Here is a 17,792-nt window from a genome sequence, read left to right as displayed (position 1 = left end):
ACAAAAATGTGCTTCCACCAATTTGAAGATCACATTGCGGTAGTTGATGATAGAGACACTGTATGGTACGTCTTTTAATCCAGTTAGACTTGGGAAAAATCCACTGACACGTCAGATTAGTATCTGGGACTGGCAAAACCATGCACGCCTCAGCCGGTTTTCCAATGGCAATCCATTAGGGTCGAAAATAAATGAAATTCGATTCATCAATGAGGACGACCAAGCACTTCTGATGACTGGCTCCTCAGACGGTGTTCTTAAAATATTCCGCAAATATGAATCCAAATCTGAAGTTGAGATTGTAACAGCATTCCATGCTCTCCCTGACTTGATCCCTAGCAACAAAAATGCTGGCTTGGTTTTCGACTGGCAACAAGGGCAAGGGAAAGCACTTGTCGCTGGTGACGTTAAAGTTATTCGAGTTTGGAATGCGGCCACTGAAGTTTGCACTAATGTGAGTTTTCTTTGGGCGATTTAAGTTTAATTGGTGGTAATAATTCTGACTTGTATTAGGATATATCTGCGCGTTCGGGTTCTTGTATAACGTCCTTGACATCTGACCAGGTCGCTGGGAATATTTTCATCGCCGGATTTGGCGATGGCGCCGTGCGAGTGTTTGACCAACGCCTGAAGCCTACAACTGCTATGGTCAAAGTGTGGCGAGAGCATAAACAGTGGATCACAAATATCCATATGCAACGGGGAGGAGTCAGAGAGCTGATTTCTGGTAGCCGAAATGGCGAGGTTCGTCTTTGGGATTTGCGAATGGATACGTCAATAGACATAATCCACGCCACTAGAGACACCTTGCGAACCCTAGCCGTGCATGAACACGCACCTGTATTCACCATGTAAGTGCCTATATAGTCTTTCGCCTTGAATACTCCTCACATGAAATATTCTTGCGCATAAATCTAACGCGATCGATCTACCCATAGTGGCACCAACCGCCATGAGGTTAAAACATTCAATACCGATGGCACATACCTCTCAACATACGAACCCCATGCTAGTTTTCTGCACTCTAATAGATCCTCTCCCATCATGAGCACTGCCTTCCATCCCCACAGGACACTTCTGGCTTGTGCAGCTCTCAACGATAACCATATCAATCTTGTTTCATGTTAAACTGCAATTTTGCTTTCCATAAGGCGAGGTTTTTCCGTCATGTCTATATCTTCTTCGTATGGCAGAGGCGTTTCCCACCCACATTATTTCACACTAATAATTTTTGTTGCTAGTAATGCCCTTACTTCTTCCTTGTCGCATTTTTCTCAGTAAATAAACCCCTTATATTATTCCCAGGCACCACAAAGGGGAGTGTGCCGAATTACGTTGTCTCATTGGTATGCAGTTGTATGTATTTTTTCTGTTACCATCGGTAATTATATTATTATTCTTTTCATCATTCTCAGCATTATGCTGCTTTTCCTTGAGAGATAGTTCCCACGTCGCCGTTTACAACCATTCTTTCACTTCTACAATATCTTTCCCTTGTATTTCATTCTGTTTTATTCATCGCCGTTCAAGAGGGGTTTGCGTTTTATATTGCACGCAGTAAGCCAAGTGAATGTCGAAAGAAATCTTACATTTGCCCTTTCCCTCGCCCTTGGTCTTAAAAGTTAGACTTGTATCTGTCAGTGCATTGTTTGCTGGAATATTTTTTCTTCTTTCTCCTTCTCTGCTCTTTGCTTTACTATAATTTTCACTATATAACATTTTCCCGCTTTGGTGATTTAAGTTCTTCTTACTCCGTGTTGATAATTAAATTATATACCTCTTTCCCAGTCGCGCTTGGTCGTTCTTATTTCTTATCCTATCCTATCTATGACAAGTGATTTTTTCTCCTTTTTTTGCGGTTTTTAATATTCATGCTTCGAAAGCTCCGTCGCGCAGATTTATCATTTAATTTAATCGGAATTTCAGCTTTTATCACATCACACACCATCGACACAAGCCAGTACCTTGATCATTTTTAGCCTGGTCGCGTAATGCAGAAGAGAACACGAAGAACCTTGGACAAGAGAGAAAAACCACCTTGATATAATTAACCATGATCTTTTAGAGAAAAGCCCGAATCACATTTCCGGTTAGATCTCGCTTGGCCATTGTTATACGACTTTTCGCACGTAAGCGGGACTTTATGGATCCTCAGTTCCTGCTCCTCGTTGAAAATTCAGAACTAACAAGAAACCCAAATTATACAGGAAAAAAAGGAGAGAAGACGATTAAGGCAATCAAAGAAAGCCGCAGAAGAAGGAAGTGGGAGTGAATGGCTGAGAACTGATGGCGAATGCTAAAAAGTTGTTACATAGGAGTGAGTTGCTTTGAACAATACCACGATCAAAATCTGAATTTCTACCCGTTTCAAACCAGTTTATCTCGTACCATCCAGTCTGGTGCAGTTCATGCATGATATCCCTTTTTAGCCCAGTTACCAGAATGCATGCATGCCGAGTGACTAGAAACAGAAAGGTAAAGAATAGCAAACGAAATATACTCTAATCTACCCTATCCCGTGTGCCCAATTTAAAAGGCAAGTTTGTTTTCGTTTGAAACAAGCGAACTCCTTTTCGAGGAGCATTGGTCAAGCCGATAATCGTAACCATTCAAGTTCTTAGAAGATACAAAAAAGGTGATTTCGCAAACGTCAATACTAATTCCAATTCCAATTCCAATAAGACTGCATTTCAATACCTCTTGCATGTTTCTCCGGACGCCTTTACCCTCCTTCTCCTTCGAGAGTTCCATTTATTCACCATAAAGGACGAGAGGGCTTTGAGATACAGGATAACATAGACGGGCCAATTTCCAAGTATCGGCGATATTTTCTATGTCAAAAAAAGCTTCTGGGGCCACCGCGTGTAGGTTCATCATAAAGCTTTGGGGCAGAACTAAAGTTCGCAAAGCCTCTAGTTTGATTAGAGTTACCCACGGTATAGGACTGCAGATTGGCGAGAACGTGCCCCAATAAAACCGTTCCAGCTTCAGCTACTCCTTCCCGTTCGCCAGGGCGAAGTTGCATCTTTGTAGCCCTTTGGTGTTCTGCCTCGTCTCGTGCAATCTCGGCAATACGCTGCCGAAAAATATCTTCACCTCGGGTATCAGTGTGGAACCAGATGTTGGAGTGAACAAGTCTCGACGCGGGAGTATCTTCAAATGACTTATTAGAAGAAGCCACTTGAAGGCCTGGTGGAATTGGCAACCCGGGTGGGGGGAACTTGAACTTGAACCGTGATCGAAGTGCATTGGGTGATTTGGAGAGAATCTCATCACTCTTGGGCCTGCTGGGAAATGCAGATGCAAATACTGAGCTCACGTCTGTGCCGTAGTTCGAAGAGGTGTATGTTAAGGGCATGGACGTTGATATACTACTACCTGAGTCTAGCGGATACCCCTGTGCTTTCCCATTTTTAAATGTATGCTGAATTTGCGGGGTTGCCGCATTCGTAGATGAGGACTGGTCTAGTTGGAGAGCTCTGAAGGGCGATTTTAGTGGGTTAGCCATTAATGGTATAGGATCGATTTTGCCCACACAATCCTTGACCTCACTTTGAAAGTCCTCATCGTGATTGCTTTCACTCGCAGCTTGAGAAGTCGTGATGGTATCCTTCAGATACTTGGTTATGCTTTGTCGCTTGGTGTGTGATGGTTGGTCAGAATCGAGGCGTTGAGGAATAGTACTGACTTTAGTTTCATGAGAAGTACACATGTTCAGAGACAAGGGTGAAGCTGAGGAGATTTCTATACTCTCTGTATCCTGGAGTAATTCTGCCGTACAAGAGGTCCCACTTTCTGAACACATCCCAGGAGTCAAAGAGTGCTGTATTTTGCCGGGGCCAAACCCAGAAAAATGGGAATTGCCGTTCTCTCGAATCACGGTAGATTGCTGCAACGAATAGTCATGATCGGCATGACCAGTCATCTGGCCATAGCTAGATTTAGAATCTGCTGCCCCATCACGGTACCCGGCACATCTTGGAGAATCAGTGGGACGAGAATTTTGCACTTGGTTACTGCTGCAGGATGATCCCGGCGGATAATGACGAGTTTGAAGGTTGCTTTGAGACACCATACTGTATTGCAACGCTCTCAATGCCTGCTTTTCTTCCTGTTTGGTAGGGCTAATATCGTCAGGAACCATTACGCGAGGACCAGCTTCTGGCGTGTCAATACTTCTGTGAGGTACGGCTGTAGGTCGAGGATTCTGGCGAGGGAGATTAGTACCCAAGTTTTGTTTATAATATCCAAATGCCGCTGTATGGCCCGGGTGCGGTTGTCGTCGTATTCCGTGCATCCATTGAGGAGCACGTTGGGGTGATGCCCTTTGGAAGCCAAACATATTTGATCTGTGATCAAATGTTGTAACGTTCCTGAGTGGGTGGTTAACTGTGATTGCGCTGGGAGTAAGAAACCGAGCGGGTAGCCTTGCGCCATAGCTTTGATTGCGGCGATCCATCTCATTGGAATCTTCGTTTAGATCTTCGAGACTGAACGGTATCCACGATTTCGAGCCTTTGTTCCGACTATGTGTTCGAAGAGCGAATGAACTTAGGGAGATGGGCCTTGAAGAGGGAAGGTTATCGATGTCGTCTAGTTCTGCGCTCGATTTCCGTGACCTCGCTGCTCGAAAAGGGGAATGATGAAACGACGAATCGCGGAATTTACTTTCAGAATTGCAACTGGCTAGACGTGTAGTTTGGGGGATTTGATCGTCTGCTACTGTAATTTCAGGCGGCACAGCGAAGCTAGCAGAGGAGCACACAAGAGGTAGTGTCCCGTTCGTAAAGGGGGAAGATGTGCATGGGGAAGAGGTAGCCTCCGGGGATATTGAAGAGCATGGGTTGTTAGTGTCAACAGAAGATTGTTTTGTAAACTGCTCTGGATAACAAATCGGCATGGCAATCTCTTCAGCTGCTGTTGCTATCAGGTCTGTTTGCATTGTTCCATCGCCTGAGAGACAAATATCATTGTTTTTTGTTGTTATAGGGGCCATGGGACCTGCAACAACAAGCCCGTCATCGGAACCAGTGGAGCTTTCCTGAGCCACATCCCTATTATCATCATCAATATCCACCCCGGAACAGATATCAGAGTCCATGAGCCCAGACTCCGTTGCTGCAAAACCAACATGAGTTCTGCCAGGAACTATACTCTCGACTGCTTGAGTGGGCTTTTTTTTGTGAGATCGGGATCCTAAAGATATTTTTGTCAGTCTCGATGAAGCGCAACGGAAGGAGATATGGTAGGGGCATTGGTAGCCTGAAAATGCCAATACATACTGCGATGGGTTTTCTTGGGGTACAGGGCCTCCATTATACCACATACATCTACAGGACAGCTGTGAGTGCAGGAAAGCAACAGAGCTTATGTGAAAGGAAGATTTTCTGTTGGAGATTTGTAACTGATTTCTCACAGGGAAGCAAAGACGCCGCCTCACGTGCTGCAAAGAAAAATCCAGCAGGAAGGAGGACTCTGGTTCAATGCTGCAGACTGCAGAAATAGGGAGATAGAGCGGGTTTTTGGAGGGAAAAGGAAAGACCTCCAATGGGTTTAGATGATCAGATCCTGATTCACCTCCCCTGTCTTGAACCCCTGATTCGGATAGAGAAACGTGTCCAGACAAGAAGTGAGGCCGAGATACAACTCTGCAGCCATGCCCCATTATTTATCTTTCTGATACTGTGCTAATGAACCACCTTTGTGTGTGCTGCACAGTGTATCGAAGATTCCAGTTCAAGAAAGGTCTTGAAGGCCCTAGACAAAGAACAAATGATAAAAGAAATGGGACCAGAGAATCAGGATCGCGATGCTTGGAAGACTAAGTGAATGAATTCTTTTTCGGAACAAAATCCACGGCAAAGAAAGGAGTACATAATATGCAAGGGGTTGCGAATATTACTCCCAAAAATATTCAAATCGTCGTCGTGAAGAGGAAGTATGGAGTATCCACTGAGTTTGTCCACCAAACGCAGGGCTTGATATGTACCAGTCCGATGCAGGCATCAAAACGAGGACTTGACCGCTGTAAGTGAAATCTACAGCAAAGCCCACTTCAGGCTAATAATTGAATAATTCGCTCCCGGCGGAGCCTAAGTACATAAAGAAGTACAATACATGCCAAATGTGAGGGCAAGAGCAGGAAGAATGAATGATCGAAGAGAGTAGTAAAGTTGTGGTCAGCTTTCCGTCTCACCCACAGAAAGCAGAGATAGAGAAGATAAACATTGTCCTGGAACATCTTGAGCCTATGGCCTGGCATTCTAGTTCTGATCACAACGGGTCGGAAATGATAAAAGACGTGGCTGTTCTTGAGTGGAACTTCAAGAGTTGGCAACCATTCATGTTTCTGAAGGCTGTTAAATATTATTTTACCGACGACACGTATTTTATGATATTGTATTGTATTGTAACCACTTCTTGGCAATTTGGAGTCTTCATTTACGATATATGACTACACAACGAAGAGACTTGAAAGACAAACCACACGGATATTTATCATCCACGTCATAACTGCCCCCCATATCCCAATTTGTGGGAGCCGAAATATGAAGAAAACGTAGTCAAAACAAAGGTCATTAATCAATCACAAAGCCCTAACTGAGAAATGCAAGATCCATACCCCCGAAGCAAATCACCTGGCTTCGCACTCTGTCGTCGCATATGATCGTGTGTTGCGTCATCATGGGCAACTTCTGGAGCTCCAATATGCTTGCTCATCACACTCTGGGGCACCTGAGCTGCATCCACGGGGCCCTTGTCAAAAATTTTCCAGTTCGAGAGCTTGAAGAAAAAAAAAAAAGAGGGAAAAAAAATATGAGGTTGAAGAATGAGAACTGATGTCCTCGCTTTCCAACACCAGCTCTGCGGGTTTCAGCCTACTTGCGAGTTGCGTTACCACCAACTGTGCGGCTATTGTCAAGGTCTGAGTCGACGCTGTTGTTTGGATGCTTTGTTAGCTGGCCGGTCTTTCTGTGATGGCGAACGTTCATGTACACGAGTAGTGGTTAACGCGGCGTAACTCTTCTCATTTTACTCACCGTGGGTCGAGTTTGTTTCCGACATTGGAACTGTGGGGACCAGCAGTGCGGCTGGCCGTTCCTGACCCAACACTTGACTGCGCGGCGTTTGAGCTGGAGTGGCCAGTTGCGTGATGACCTGTACCTGAACCAAGGCCTGGACTGGTACCCCCAATCCCACCGGACAGAGGATCAGTGTGCATCAGACCGGTCCCTCCAGAGCTTTTGTGGGCGGTTGTTCCGCCGGTTGCGCCGCCCACTGCTCCTGTACCAAGGGCTGAACCAGTGCTATCAGTGCTCGTGGACATCCGTGGATTGTCTGTCATTTAGCACGTCAGCTTCTCTCCACAAGCTTAGACTTGAGAGCTACATACACTGGTCCTCTGTCACCCGGGGGTCGAGTTTATTGGCGACGTTTGAGGAATGTGGTGGCTGAATGCTGGAAGTCGTGCCTCCACCGGTGCTATGGGTTGTTCCTTGGGTGGTCCCCTGGGTGCCATGATTTCCTTGACCTACTCAGAATTGTTAGTCCGATTACAGGAAACAATGCTAATGTGAGATGAGAGTAACCATACCGACACCAGAGGTGGTTTGGGTATCGCCATGGTGCGAATGGCCAGTCACGGCATCCTTTGCTTTCTGCACTATATTTGACATAATTGCGGTCACGACGAATAGGCTACTAATTCAAGAAGCTAAAGTGAAGGTTTTAGAAAATACAAGGGAAAAATAACATTAAATATGAATATGTTGTGATTTTGATAATGTTGATGAAATAAATATAATCTATGGGTGTTGACGTCTTCTTATATAGAGAACTAATTACGTTTACCTCCGTAAACGCATAATTCACTAAATGGTCGTAATCCGTGAATATTGGACCACCTCAGTGTATCGAGCAGTGTCGGATACTCCATAATCAAGATATAATAAAAGCTCCAGTGGGGCAAATGCAGTAATCATGACGGCGAAAATATCGGTCTCAGCCAATGCCGATGAATCCACCCCACACGAAACTTGTAGGAGCGGAGGCTAGAGTAGAGTAATGCGAAGTGCGGAAAGAACTTGGTCAAACTCAAGTAGCTCCCCTCTCCCTGAGATGCCTCGATGGACGTTTGTTGAGTTGGACTGAGATGGTTTACCTTTCCTCGACGCCGTTGTTGCACCTATAATGAATAACTCCCACGACAATCATGAGATAAACCTGACGTCATATTTACAAGCCACAGCTGGTTACTCCTGGCACCAGGTTATTGACCTTTCGTACTCGTCACATCAATCGAACGTTTTCCGTCTGATACGTCATTAACCTGATATCACTCATGATGAGCTGGCGGCAAAGGCATGAGATGTCGATAGTATCACAAAATATGGCTCAATGCGCGAAATCGTTCCAGCCCTTCCAATCTTCAATCTTGGTTTATCGAGATAATTACTAATATCAGATAATCCTACACTGCACCATGGGAATCTCAAAGCACATCAACACAGAACATGGTACATCTCCCATTAAATACGATTTAAATACGATTAGATCCAAAAGGTCTCGGACAACATGCAGATATGCTGGGAAATCGGGATGGCTCGTTGACGACGGAGGAGGTTTACGAAAGAAAAAAGTTCGCGAAAGGGGAAAAGAGCCAGAAACAAAATTTTGGCCGCTGCCAGAATCCACGGCGACATCGTCAATGCGAACGATATGTTATTCCTCTAACCAAGCGTATGCTTTTGTGTTTTTTCAAAAGTGTCAGGTGGCTGATCTTGGCGGAGCCTTCAAAGTTATATCTCAGAGAAAACTTCATATACATAAACTGGAGACAGGGATATAAAAATTAGCTCTATTAGGAGACAAATGATATACATATCCCTTCTAGTGATATAGAATTGCTGAATAGATGAAGTTGAATATTGAGATTCATTCAAACAGTTGTAAATCTCAAACAGCCTACTATGTAGTCTTATTGCGAATCAGGAACACATGTGAAAAGCCTTAAGTTTTACTGTGCTTGTCCTTTTAGGATTAGCGTAGGTAATTCTGGACGGTGGTTGGTTCAGATGTCAGCAAGACTTGGCAGAAGTTCGAATCGGGTTAGTACATGCCCTCCGCGGAGTGGCTGAGTCTGCTGAAACAAACCAATGTCGTGGGACGCTTGTGGTTGGTGCTGGAGCCAAGTCATGTGACCCAGTGTCTTCGCCGCGTGGGTTTGGTGGAGGAGCAGCAAGCATCCAGAGCAATCCCTTCAACAACCTCATCTCCATCTATTCCTGTTTGTCGTCTTCTGTTCTTTAGATCATTTCTGCGTTGCTGCACTCGTAGATCCTTTATCGAACAATTCTCTGTTCGTCCAAACCTACTAACTGCCACACTCTCGATGACTGGCCTCCTCCCGTGGGCGACGACCTAGTGGATTGGTCTGTGCAAAATCTCAACATCATGCGTCCTCCTCGCCTTATTCTTCTACTGGCCTGCTTTATTTTCCTCCCGATCTTTCTGACCATCTTGTCGCTCCTTTTCTCTCACCCGCAACATGGCTCCGCCTCCCAATCCTCGGTTTCTGGCGGGGCCGGGCGCCTCAGAGCCCTCTTCTCTTTCCATACACCCTCCTCCCTATTTCCGCCCTCCGCGATGATAAGCCTTACAGACGATAACTCAACCTTCTTCCTGGCCCGGCCTGCTGCGTTTGGGCCAACTTTGCCATCGAGCGGATTAAGCGGTCAGCTTTGGATTGGAAGCGGCTTCGGTGATGACGTCTTGCGAAAAGGGGGCGTAAGTACCGGGGCTGAAGGAGAGCTCGGTTGCTCCGATGTTCCAGGATGGGAGGATAACGATAAAAATCAGAATCATGATGTTGGCTCCGGCCAGGGAACCGCGAAACTTACTTCTGGCATCAAAAAGAAAAATACTGCCAACAAGCCCGTGAAGGCGCTTAATGAACGGCGTGACGAACACTCTTCCGATCTCGTTGGATTTAGTGATCAAACGAATCACCCGTCAAAAGAAGATGGAACAGATGATCACTTGCATCATCCTCTTCCGGCGTCCGGTCCTCCTGGTCTCCCAAGCGCTGCCAAAGGCAAAGAACCAGCACATGCTGATATCCAATCTTTGCAAGAGAGTGCCGAAATTAGAGGCAAGATTGTTCTGCTGAGTAGAGGAGGATGCGGATTTTTGGAAAAAGTTAAATGGGCTCAACGAAGGGGTGGTATAGCATTGGTTGTTGGCGATGATACCAGAGGTGGTGGATTGGTGACCATGTATGCCCGTGGAGACACTTCTAACATAACAATTCCCGCCATATTTACGTCCCATACCACCGCACATCTCCTTTCCTCCCTTATTCCGTCCGAGGCGCAGTCCGACCCCAGCTCCGTTAAGGACCAATCAAAGGCCACTTTTGTAGGCAAGCCAGCAAATATTGAAAATTCTCGCAAATCTGCAACAGCTACACATGTTGCAACTCAGCCAACTAAAATGGCGGATTCGACATCCTATCCCCCAAGCAAAGGTTTCTTTCAGTCGCTATTTTCGGCCATCGGGCTCGGTCGTGATAAAGCCAGTCCTTGGCAGCTCCATGAGGATAGCCGTCGCCCGCCAAGCAGTGGAAACATTGACTGGGTTATGCAAAATGAATTTGACGACGAAGAAACGTCTCCTAAATCAAGGAAGCCTACACCAAATAATATGAAGAAAGAAAACGGGGATGACATATCTCTTGAATCTCACCAAGGTGGGAGTGATGATTTCGTTATAGGAGTTCAGGATTGGCGAGATCCCGATCTCGTGACACCCCCCAAAACCAATAACCCTCCACAAACTACATTGAAACCTAAATCGTCTAGCGTCAAACAGAAGGATGATCAAGCTGGAGTACTCGGTGGGGATAATACCAATGGCCCCGGTGGCAGCGGTCTCAAAGGAGGAAGTATCACTCCGGGTAGCGGCGAATATTCCTCCCAAGATAAATTAGCGGTCGATAAGGGAACTGGGAGGGATCCTAGTACCCCTCCAGGTGCGGCAGATTCTCGGTATGGAAACTCAAAACAGGATTCGCATTGGTGGTCTGGGTGGGGGAAAACAAGCGATGATGATCAGATTTCGACTTCATCAAACGATAGAGATAAAGGACAACAGAACATGAACGTCAAAGAGACCTCCACTCCCCTGCAAAAGTCTTCGAAAGAGAGGGGTAAGCACCCGGAACACGAAGGTCTTTGGGTCACCTTGACTCCAACGAGCATGTCTACCAGTCCCTTTTTCGACACCCTCTTGGTTTTGGTTGTCAGCCCATTGATAACACTTACGGTTGTGTATGCATTGCTATTGCTTCGCTCTCGGATTCGACGCCGTCGTTGGCGCGCACCTAAAGCTGTCGTCGACCGGCTCCCTGTTAGAACGTATCATTCCATACCATCCGGATCACCATCTTCGACTAGTTCTCAGACTGCAACCTCTCCCGAAGCATCATCTGCATCTTCTCCCCTCCTGTCCCATTCCCGCGCTCGATCCCCACGACCCAGACCGCGTTCTCAAACCACCGCTGGCATTGTAGCCTCTTCTTCACATGACGCCACAAATAACTCATCGACTAATGCTGAAAAATCGAACTCAGATTCGAGCCTGTGGCGCCGAAGATATACAGGCAGACAAGTTGAGTGCGTTGTCTGCCTCGAAGAGTATATTGATGGACAGAGCAGAGTGATGAGCCTCCCTTGTGGACATGAATTCCACGCAGAGTGCATGTGAGTAATTCCCTCCATTTTGCTGTTATTAATCTATTCAAATTAGCGTACTGATTAGCCTTGTTCCAGTACCCCTTGGCTTACTACACGTCGACGAACTTGTCCGATATGCAAGGGTGATGTTGTACGATCCATGGGTGGCCCATCATCTAGTGATCAGACTTTGGAAGGTCCTGAGCGAATGTCAGAAGACATCCAAACCCGTATTGCTGAAACGCGAAACGATTCTCCATCAGCAGCTGTTCCTATATCTAACGTTTCTGGCTTTATCAATTCCGACCTAGAGCGCGGCGATGATTCCAGGGTGTCGCTTCTTAACCGCTCCGAGGCTCCAAATCCCCAATCTAGTTGGAGGAACCTTGCATCCTTAAGCATTTCTGCATTAAATGGGGATTCAGTGTGGCATCAATCCCGAAGCCCTCGGTCTGATCGAAACCGTTAATATCGAACTTTCCTCTCAACTTCTTTATATATATTTTTAATACTACAGAGTTTCTAATCTGTACCACATTCACCTTCCAGGCATATCTGTTCCCTTTGTATCTTTGGTTTAGCGAACGTGGGGGTTTATTCGATTACTGGGTACCTCGGCGTTGTACATTTGACTATTGTTAATTGAAACAAAATAAAACGAGTGGCTTTAGTTTTGCGATCCCAGTGTTTATAGGATGGCACAAGAATGGATGTCATTTGTTGTTTTGCTTCAGATTAGTTGGTATCATCGAAGGAGGTCTTCCTTTTATCGAATTGAGATCCAATTTCTAAAATTAACAGGCTATGATGATGAGATGAAGATGAAGAAGACTCGTAACGCTGGTTTTTTGTTACACAGGCATAAATTGCTTCCCATCAGCTTTTAATACACTCGTTTGTGGGGAAAAAGGGAAGGTCTCAATCAAATCTCATTGTCTTAAAAGACATGTGAGTTCGTCTTCTATATATAACTCCCCCGATTTAGATATCTATAAAATAAGGTTCAGGCATGTCACATGCCTGACGTCATTCTTCCCTGGACCCAAAGTCGCTCCAGCTTCGACAGAATACCTTAACGACCGGCTCATCTATATATACATTACAATCTCAACTCCTTGTTCATACAAAAGAGAACGTGACGGCCAGTCTTACACATATCTCATCTAACTTAACTAACTGACCAACACATCAAGGGAGAGGGAATTCCAACTTGCGCCACTCATACGCTCGTATCCATCCAAGTATAATATGGCAAACAAGCTCATATCAATCCTCGTCAGCGAGGTCAATTACCTGATAGCATTTCTAGCGGAATTGGCCAGGTCGGGCACATACATATATCCCTTCCAGGTATGCGCATATATCAGTCATTTCAACGCCTAGGAAAGCGACCCAAACTCCCAACATATGCCAGCACGTCCTAATAGACAACACCAGGGAATCCTCTACCTAGTCTCCCATCGCTCCCTCCGGCAGCCCCTAGTATCTAAACTCTCCAAAATAGTCTCCATCGGTATCCCCGTGACCACAATGATGTTCTTCTTTACCTACATCCCCCAGATGGCCGTCCTAGCTTTCACTAACGGGCCCCTGGCCCCAATCTCTGCGATCCTTCTCGTCCTCAGCGAAAGCTCCACAATTACAAACTTCCTCTCGCGTAGTTTCATTCTGCGAGATTCCCTCGTTGACACGTTCGATGGCACGCTGATTGCTCGTGGCGACACGGAGTTAGTCTGTCAGGGCCGCAAGGTCAAGGACCCCGCATCATCACTGGATCCAATATCGCGGTTGGGAGATATGATTCGCAAACCGTTGGCGACGTTCTCGTTGTCATCGCTGGTGAGGTCGCTTGTATATTTGCCGTTGAACATGATTCCAGTTGTGGGAACAATGATGTACATCCTTTCTCAAGGGAAAAGATTCGGGCCGATCTCGCATGAAAGGTATTTTCAGTTGAAGGGTTGGGATTCGAGGAAGAAGCAAGCGTGGGTGGCAGCGCACAGTGCTGCGTATACAAGGTAAGAGACAGGATGCCCGTTGGAATTGACTAGACACTGCAATATACTAACTGGCGTCCATTTATTTCCCCCGCTGTATATAGTTTCGGGGCGGCGGCATTTGCTCTGGAAATGGTCCCTTTTGCGTCTTTGGCATTTGCATATACAAACACAGTTGGTGCAGCATTATGGGCCTCTAATATGGAGAAATCGGTATATAAGCCTCCCACTCTGGAACAGCTGAAGAAATCAGAATAAGGTATTTGTTGTGCTGTTTGTGTTTCTTTCTGAAAATGGAGCCTTTCCAGCAAAAATTTTCTTTAAGAATGGTGTCTGGTAAATGTGTGATCGAAATGTTCGGCGGGCGGTATTTTGTGCCAAAGGAATAATGTCACTGGCATTTTTGGGTATCATTTTGAATTAAGATAAACTTGCAGCGAAATGTTTCTTTTCCGAATTTTCGTGTGTCGTTTGCCCGTCCAGCCTGTTTAGAACGAACGACCTGTCTTTCATTCAGAGAACCGAAACAGATAATTTCGACTTTCCGGCTTCCAACATTCGGAACATGGAGGCGTCTTCCCATCATTGGTACTCTGCCGGTCAGTTTCACATACATAACCCATTCCTGCTCAGCACCCGCAAGTACTAACTCTCAGCTCCACCAGCCACCATCCTGCTTTACTCGCCCCTTCTGCCTTGTTCCATTGCGCATACCCAAAACGTTCTGTACGAAGAATCGCCATCCGGCAACTCTCCAATTTCAGAGAGTGTTGAGCTATTTACGTAATGCCCACTAAGATGCAGGGATAAACAGTTTAGCATACTAGTACTTGGTAATTCTGTTCATTTGTATATGATCTGAAAGAGGCCAGCTTCTCCACCAGGCATTTAGTTCTAAAGCGGAGAATGAGGAGAGACCCGCAATAATGGGAGCATACAGGCAAATATTCCATGCTCACTCTAAGCCGCCAATGTCATCATTGAGGAGTATTTTGAATAAAACCTGGAACTCCGGACTGAGATAGCACGGCGCAGCTCTTGCCATGATCCCCATTGATGCTTTGCGAAAATTTTCATTACCTTTAACCGTTCTTCTATGCTGACGAGGTACATAGCTGGTGACATAAACCACACTCTAAACACGGGGAAACGGCCTTGGAGGCGAAGCCAATATTTTATTTCCTGCAGGGTCTGGAATTTATCCATGAATCCACCTTTCGACTGTGGATGTCAGGACTTTGTATTCTCAGCAAAAGAATGTTGTGAAGTGTATTCTAACAAAGATATATTCCTATGTCCCAATCTATCGCCTCAAGGGATCCAGAGAACAGTCAAGACGCTCTCGCCACTCATAGTCTTCATGCTCAAGTAACAATACTCCCTCCGAATCGTGCAGCCATAAAGAGTGACAATATTCCCAAAACGAAATTTTATGCATGACCCCATGCTCTAGTCACCTCCATCCGCATCCTTATCCTTGACTTCCTCGCGCTTATCTTCCTCGTCCTTACCTTCCTTGGACTTATCCTCCCCACCTTTATCTTCCTTCTCCTTATCCCCATTTGCCCCACCGTCTCCAATATTGGTGCTGCCCTCACATTTTCCAGAATAGCAGACTGTAATGCCGCAATGTCGTGACGAAGACCCACAGAATCCTGATGTTGAGCAACTGCACAGAGCGTCAGTTTTCCGGCTAACCTCTTCTGACAATCAACAGCACACACAAACTTGAAAATTGAATCTTGAATATGTGGTGTATTCGGTCAAATAGCAGATTCCAAGGACTGGGCTATGTTGTTACTAACCACTCTCCAAATGCACTCCCCACACATGTCATGTTGCCACGATAATTTGGACCACAGGTCCCATCCGTGCTTACACCTCCGAGAGACATATCACACGACCCTGAGTAGCAATTCGTGTAACCTAAGAATGATTCCACTGTCAGATAACGCATACACCCCTCGGTATATATTATATGCAAAAATTTAAAGGTGAGAGCAAAACATCACTTACCACACCAATCAGGGCCTGTACCGCAATATCCAGATACACTGCAGCAATCGCCAAATTTCGAGCCAGAACATGTCCTATTACCTGGGAATAGAGGGCCACAAGTTCCGTCAAAACTTATGTTTCCATCATCTCTCTCACAGGCGCCAGCCAAGCAATTTCCGACACCTAGTCGTCATTAGAAAGCGAGAATGCGGAACCGTAAATGGATAGTTACCAGCTAATTACTTACCGCACCATTCAGATCCAGTCCCGCAATACCCACTGGTGCTGCAACAGTCACCAAAACTGGATCCTGTGCATGAGACATTTAAAGAGCATTTCCCATCTACGCTAATGGCCGTAGTAGCATTGTCAGGACGTCCTGTTTCCTTTGGTGGGACAGGTTTTGTGGAGGTTGAGTCCCCCGGGGTGGGATCATTCGCACTAGGAGCTGGTTCAGGGGTAGCAAAGTCGTCCTGGGCATTATCGCTCGGGAAAGTGTTGCTGGGAGCCGTACTGCTGGGAGCAGGGAGTTCTGGCACCGGCTTCGTTGGCGAAGAATCAACGGGTGTAGAAGGAGCTGGGTTATTGGGCATAGTGTCCGTCGGAATGACGTCTTCTGGATCTAAGTCATCGAGATCACAAGGCCCACAGCGATTGTTCGATTTACACTGAAAATAATGGCAGATTAATTAAAGGTAGTGAGAGTTTGGAGATATTGAGCCTTACGCATCTAGCATATATATATTAGTGGTTTAGACAGCTTTTTTGGTAACGAGTAAAGTAAACTCACGCGCCAAACTCTGAGCCCTTACATACGGTCCCATATCCTTCTCCACAATTTCCATCTGTGGAAATTGGCTCTTTTTCAATCGGAGATATGCAGATCGCATGATCTGCCCACAAGTTGGAGCAAGTCCGATCCAGCTAAATTTTGAGCATTGATTAGCAACGCTGAGGTATGCGAACCATAAACTGTTGATTAAATCTACATTGAGGACTTAGTTGACACTCACCTCCACATTAAAGCGCTTGATTTCATAGATTGAGATTCCCCTGGGACTTATGAATAAAAATCTTCACATATGATTAACGTTAATCACACTTACAACTTCGCCGCAATCCTTCCGCACTATAATTTTATGATTAGCAAGCATTAATATGACAATTCTATGAGGTATATAACTAACAGTATCACCTTCAACTACGTCGTAATATTGGCCACAGTTTTCAATAGCCCCTGGGTGGGTTGGGAGTGCTGGGGTAGCTAGTGGGAACATTAGTTTTAAAATCTGTGATAAGAACTTGGATTAGAAACTTACAAGCTCCATCATAGACCCCATCTGCTCTTTTTGCAACAGGCGAAGGTAATTCACCTACTTCGGCAGCCGTAGGTTCCGTGCCGGGCGAATCCGAACAGACTGCGTTAATTTTATTGAACTCGTCAACCAGGTACTCTGCAAATTTGCCGGGAGATAGGATAGGCGAAAGAAGCCTTTGTCTCCACATCTTCATGAAACATTCACTACAAAACTACAATATAAAGTCAGATCCTCCAGGAGCCCAGTTGATGCAGAACACTCCATCACTTACCAAATCCTTGCTATACATATTAGTCACAGATATCTCATCTGGATCAGCGGCAGCGTCTGCTTCTATGAGGACCTGGTCATCGCACTGGGATGGAGGATCATCGCCATAACATAGGTCCAAGAACCATCTTAATATTGTCAGAGTTGCATACCGACTAAAGGATTCAGCACGAGGACATACTTAGAATTTCCATCGCTTTCCCAACCCTGAGATTCCAGAAAACACCAATTATTAAAGCTGTACAGTGTTAGATTTGACTGACAAACTTAAAACATAAACAGTCATACCTATCTTGCAAGCAAGCCATATCAAAGCCCGCAATGTACTTCAAGGGGATTGTATAAGGCTCAATGAAATGGTCGTCAATATCGATTCGGTCTCCTGCACATTGAGCTTCCACGTCGGAAAGCCATGTTGAAAGAGTCTCCGAGCATTCTGCTGTACACAACGCCGTTACATTATCCCTAAACCAGAC

General features: G+C 45.6%; 6 protein-coding genes across 6 annotated transcripts; 3 read left to right on the top strand and 3 right to left on the bottom strand.

Moving 5' to 3' along the window:
• Nucleotides 1-6: 6 nt before the first annotated feature.
• Nucleotides 7-1,128, top strand: HCBG_02595 (ubiquitin-binding TORC1 subunit KOG1; the record flags this gene model as incomplete). Its single annotated transcript, XM_045429644.1, has 4 exons — nt 7-65; nt 121-454; nt 514-851; nt 939-1,128. The coding sequence occupies 4 exons, from the start codon at nt 7-9 to the stop codon at nt 1,126-1,128; spliced, it is 921 nt and encodes a 306-aa protein (XP_045289539.1).
• Nucleotides 1,129-2,836: 1,708 nt separating this feature from the next.
• Nucleotides 2,837-5,316, bottom strand: HCBG_02594 (uncharacterized protein; the record flags this gene model as incomplete). Its single annotated transcript, XM_045429643.1, has 2 exons — nt 2,837-5,196; nt 5,283-5,316. 2 exons carry the CDS (start codon nt 5,314-5,316, stop codon nt 2,837-2,839), a joined length of 2,394 nt encoding a protein of 797 aa, XP_045289538.1.
• A 1,562-nt stretch (nt 5,317-6,878) lies between these two features.
• HCBG_02593 (uncharacterized protein) lies at nt 6,879-8,214 on the bottom strand (the record flags this gene model as incomplete). Its single annotated transcript, XM_045429642.1, has 5 exons — nt 6,879-6,936; nt 7,041-7,338; nt 7,394-7,531; nt 7,595-7,701; nt 8,162-8,214. 5 exons carry the CDS (start codon nt 8,212-8,214, stop codon nt 6,879-6,881), a joined length of 654 nt encoding a protein of 217 aa, XP_045289537.1.
• A 1,131-nt stretch (nt 8,215-9,345) lies between these two features.
• Nucleotides 9,346-12,522, top strand: HCBG_02592 (PA domain-containing protein; the record flags this gene model as incomplete). Its single annotated transcript, XM_045429641.1, has 2 exons — nt 9,346-11,759; nt 11,829-12,522. The coding sequence occupies 2 exons, from the start codon at nt 9,454-9,456 to the stop codon at nt 12,199-12,201; spliced, it is 2,679 nt and encodes an 892-aa protein (XP_045289536.1).
• Nucleotides 12,523-12,980: 458 nt separating this feature from the next.
• HCBG_02591 (uncharacterized protein) lies at nt 12,981-13,987 on the top strand (the record flags this gene model as incomplete). The annotated part of the gene is made up of 3 exons (XM_045429640.1): nt 12,981-13,082; nt 13,170-13,750; nt 13,834-13,987. The coding sequence occupies 3 exons, from the start codon at nt 12,981-12,983 to the stop codon at nt 13,985-13,987; spliced, it is 837 nt and encodes a 278-aa protein (XP_045289535.1).
• A 1,191-nt stretch (nt 13,988-15,178) lies between these two features.
• Nucleotides 15,179-17,233, bottom strand: HCBG_02590 (uncharacterized protein; the record flags this gene model as incomplete). The annotated part of the gene is made up of 5 exons (XM_045429639.1): nt 15,179-15,398; nt 15,535-15,655; nt 15,975-16,395; nt 16,834-16,856; nt 17,047-17,233. The coding sequence occupies 5 exons, from the start codon at nt 17,231-17,233 to the stop codon at nt 15,179-15,181; spliced, it is 972 nt and encodes a 323-aa protein (XP_045289534.1).
• Between the last annotated feature and the right edge of the window lie 559 nt (nt 17,234-17,792).

This window comes from Histoplasma capsulatum (assembly GCF_000150115.1).
Source record: "Histoplasma capsulatum G186AR genomic scaffold supercont2.3, whole genome shotgun sequence".
NCBI lineage: Eukaryota > Fungi > Ascomycota > Eurotiomycetes > Onygenales > Ajellomycetaceae > Histoplasma > Histoplasma capsulatum.
Note: the sequence above shows the minus strand (reverse complement) of the source record. Positions and strands in the feature narration are given on the sequence as shown.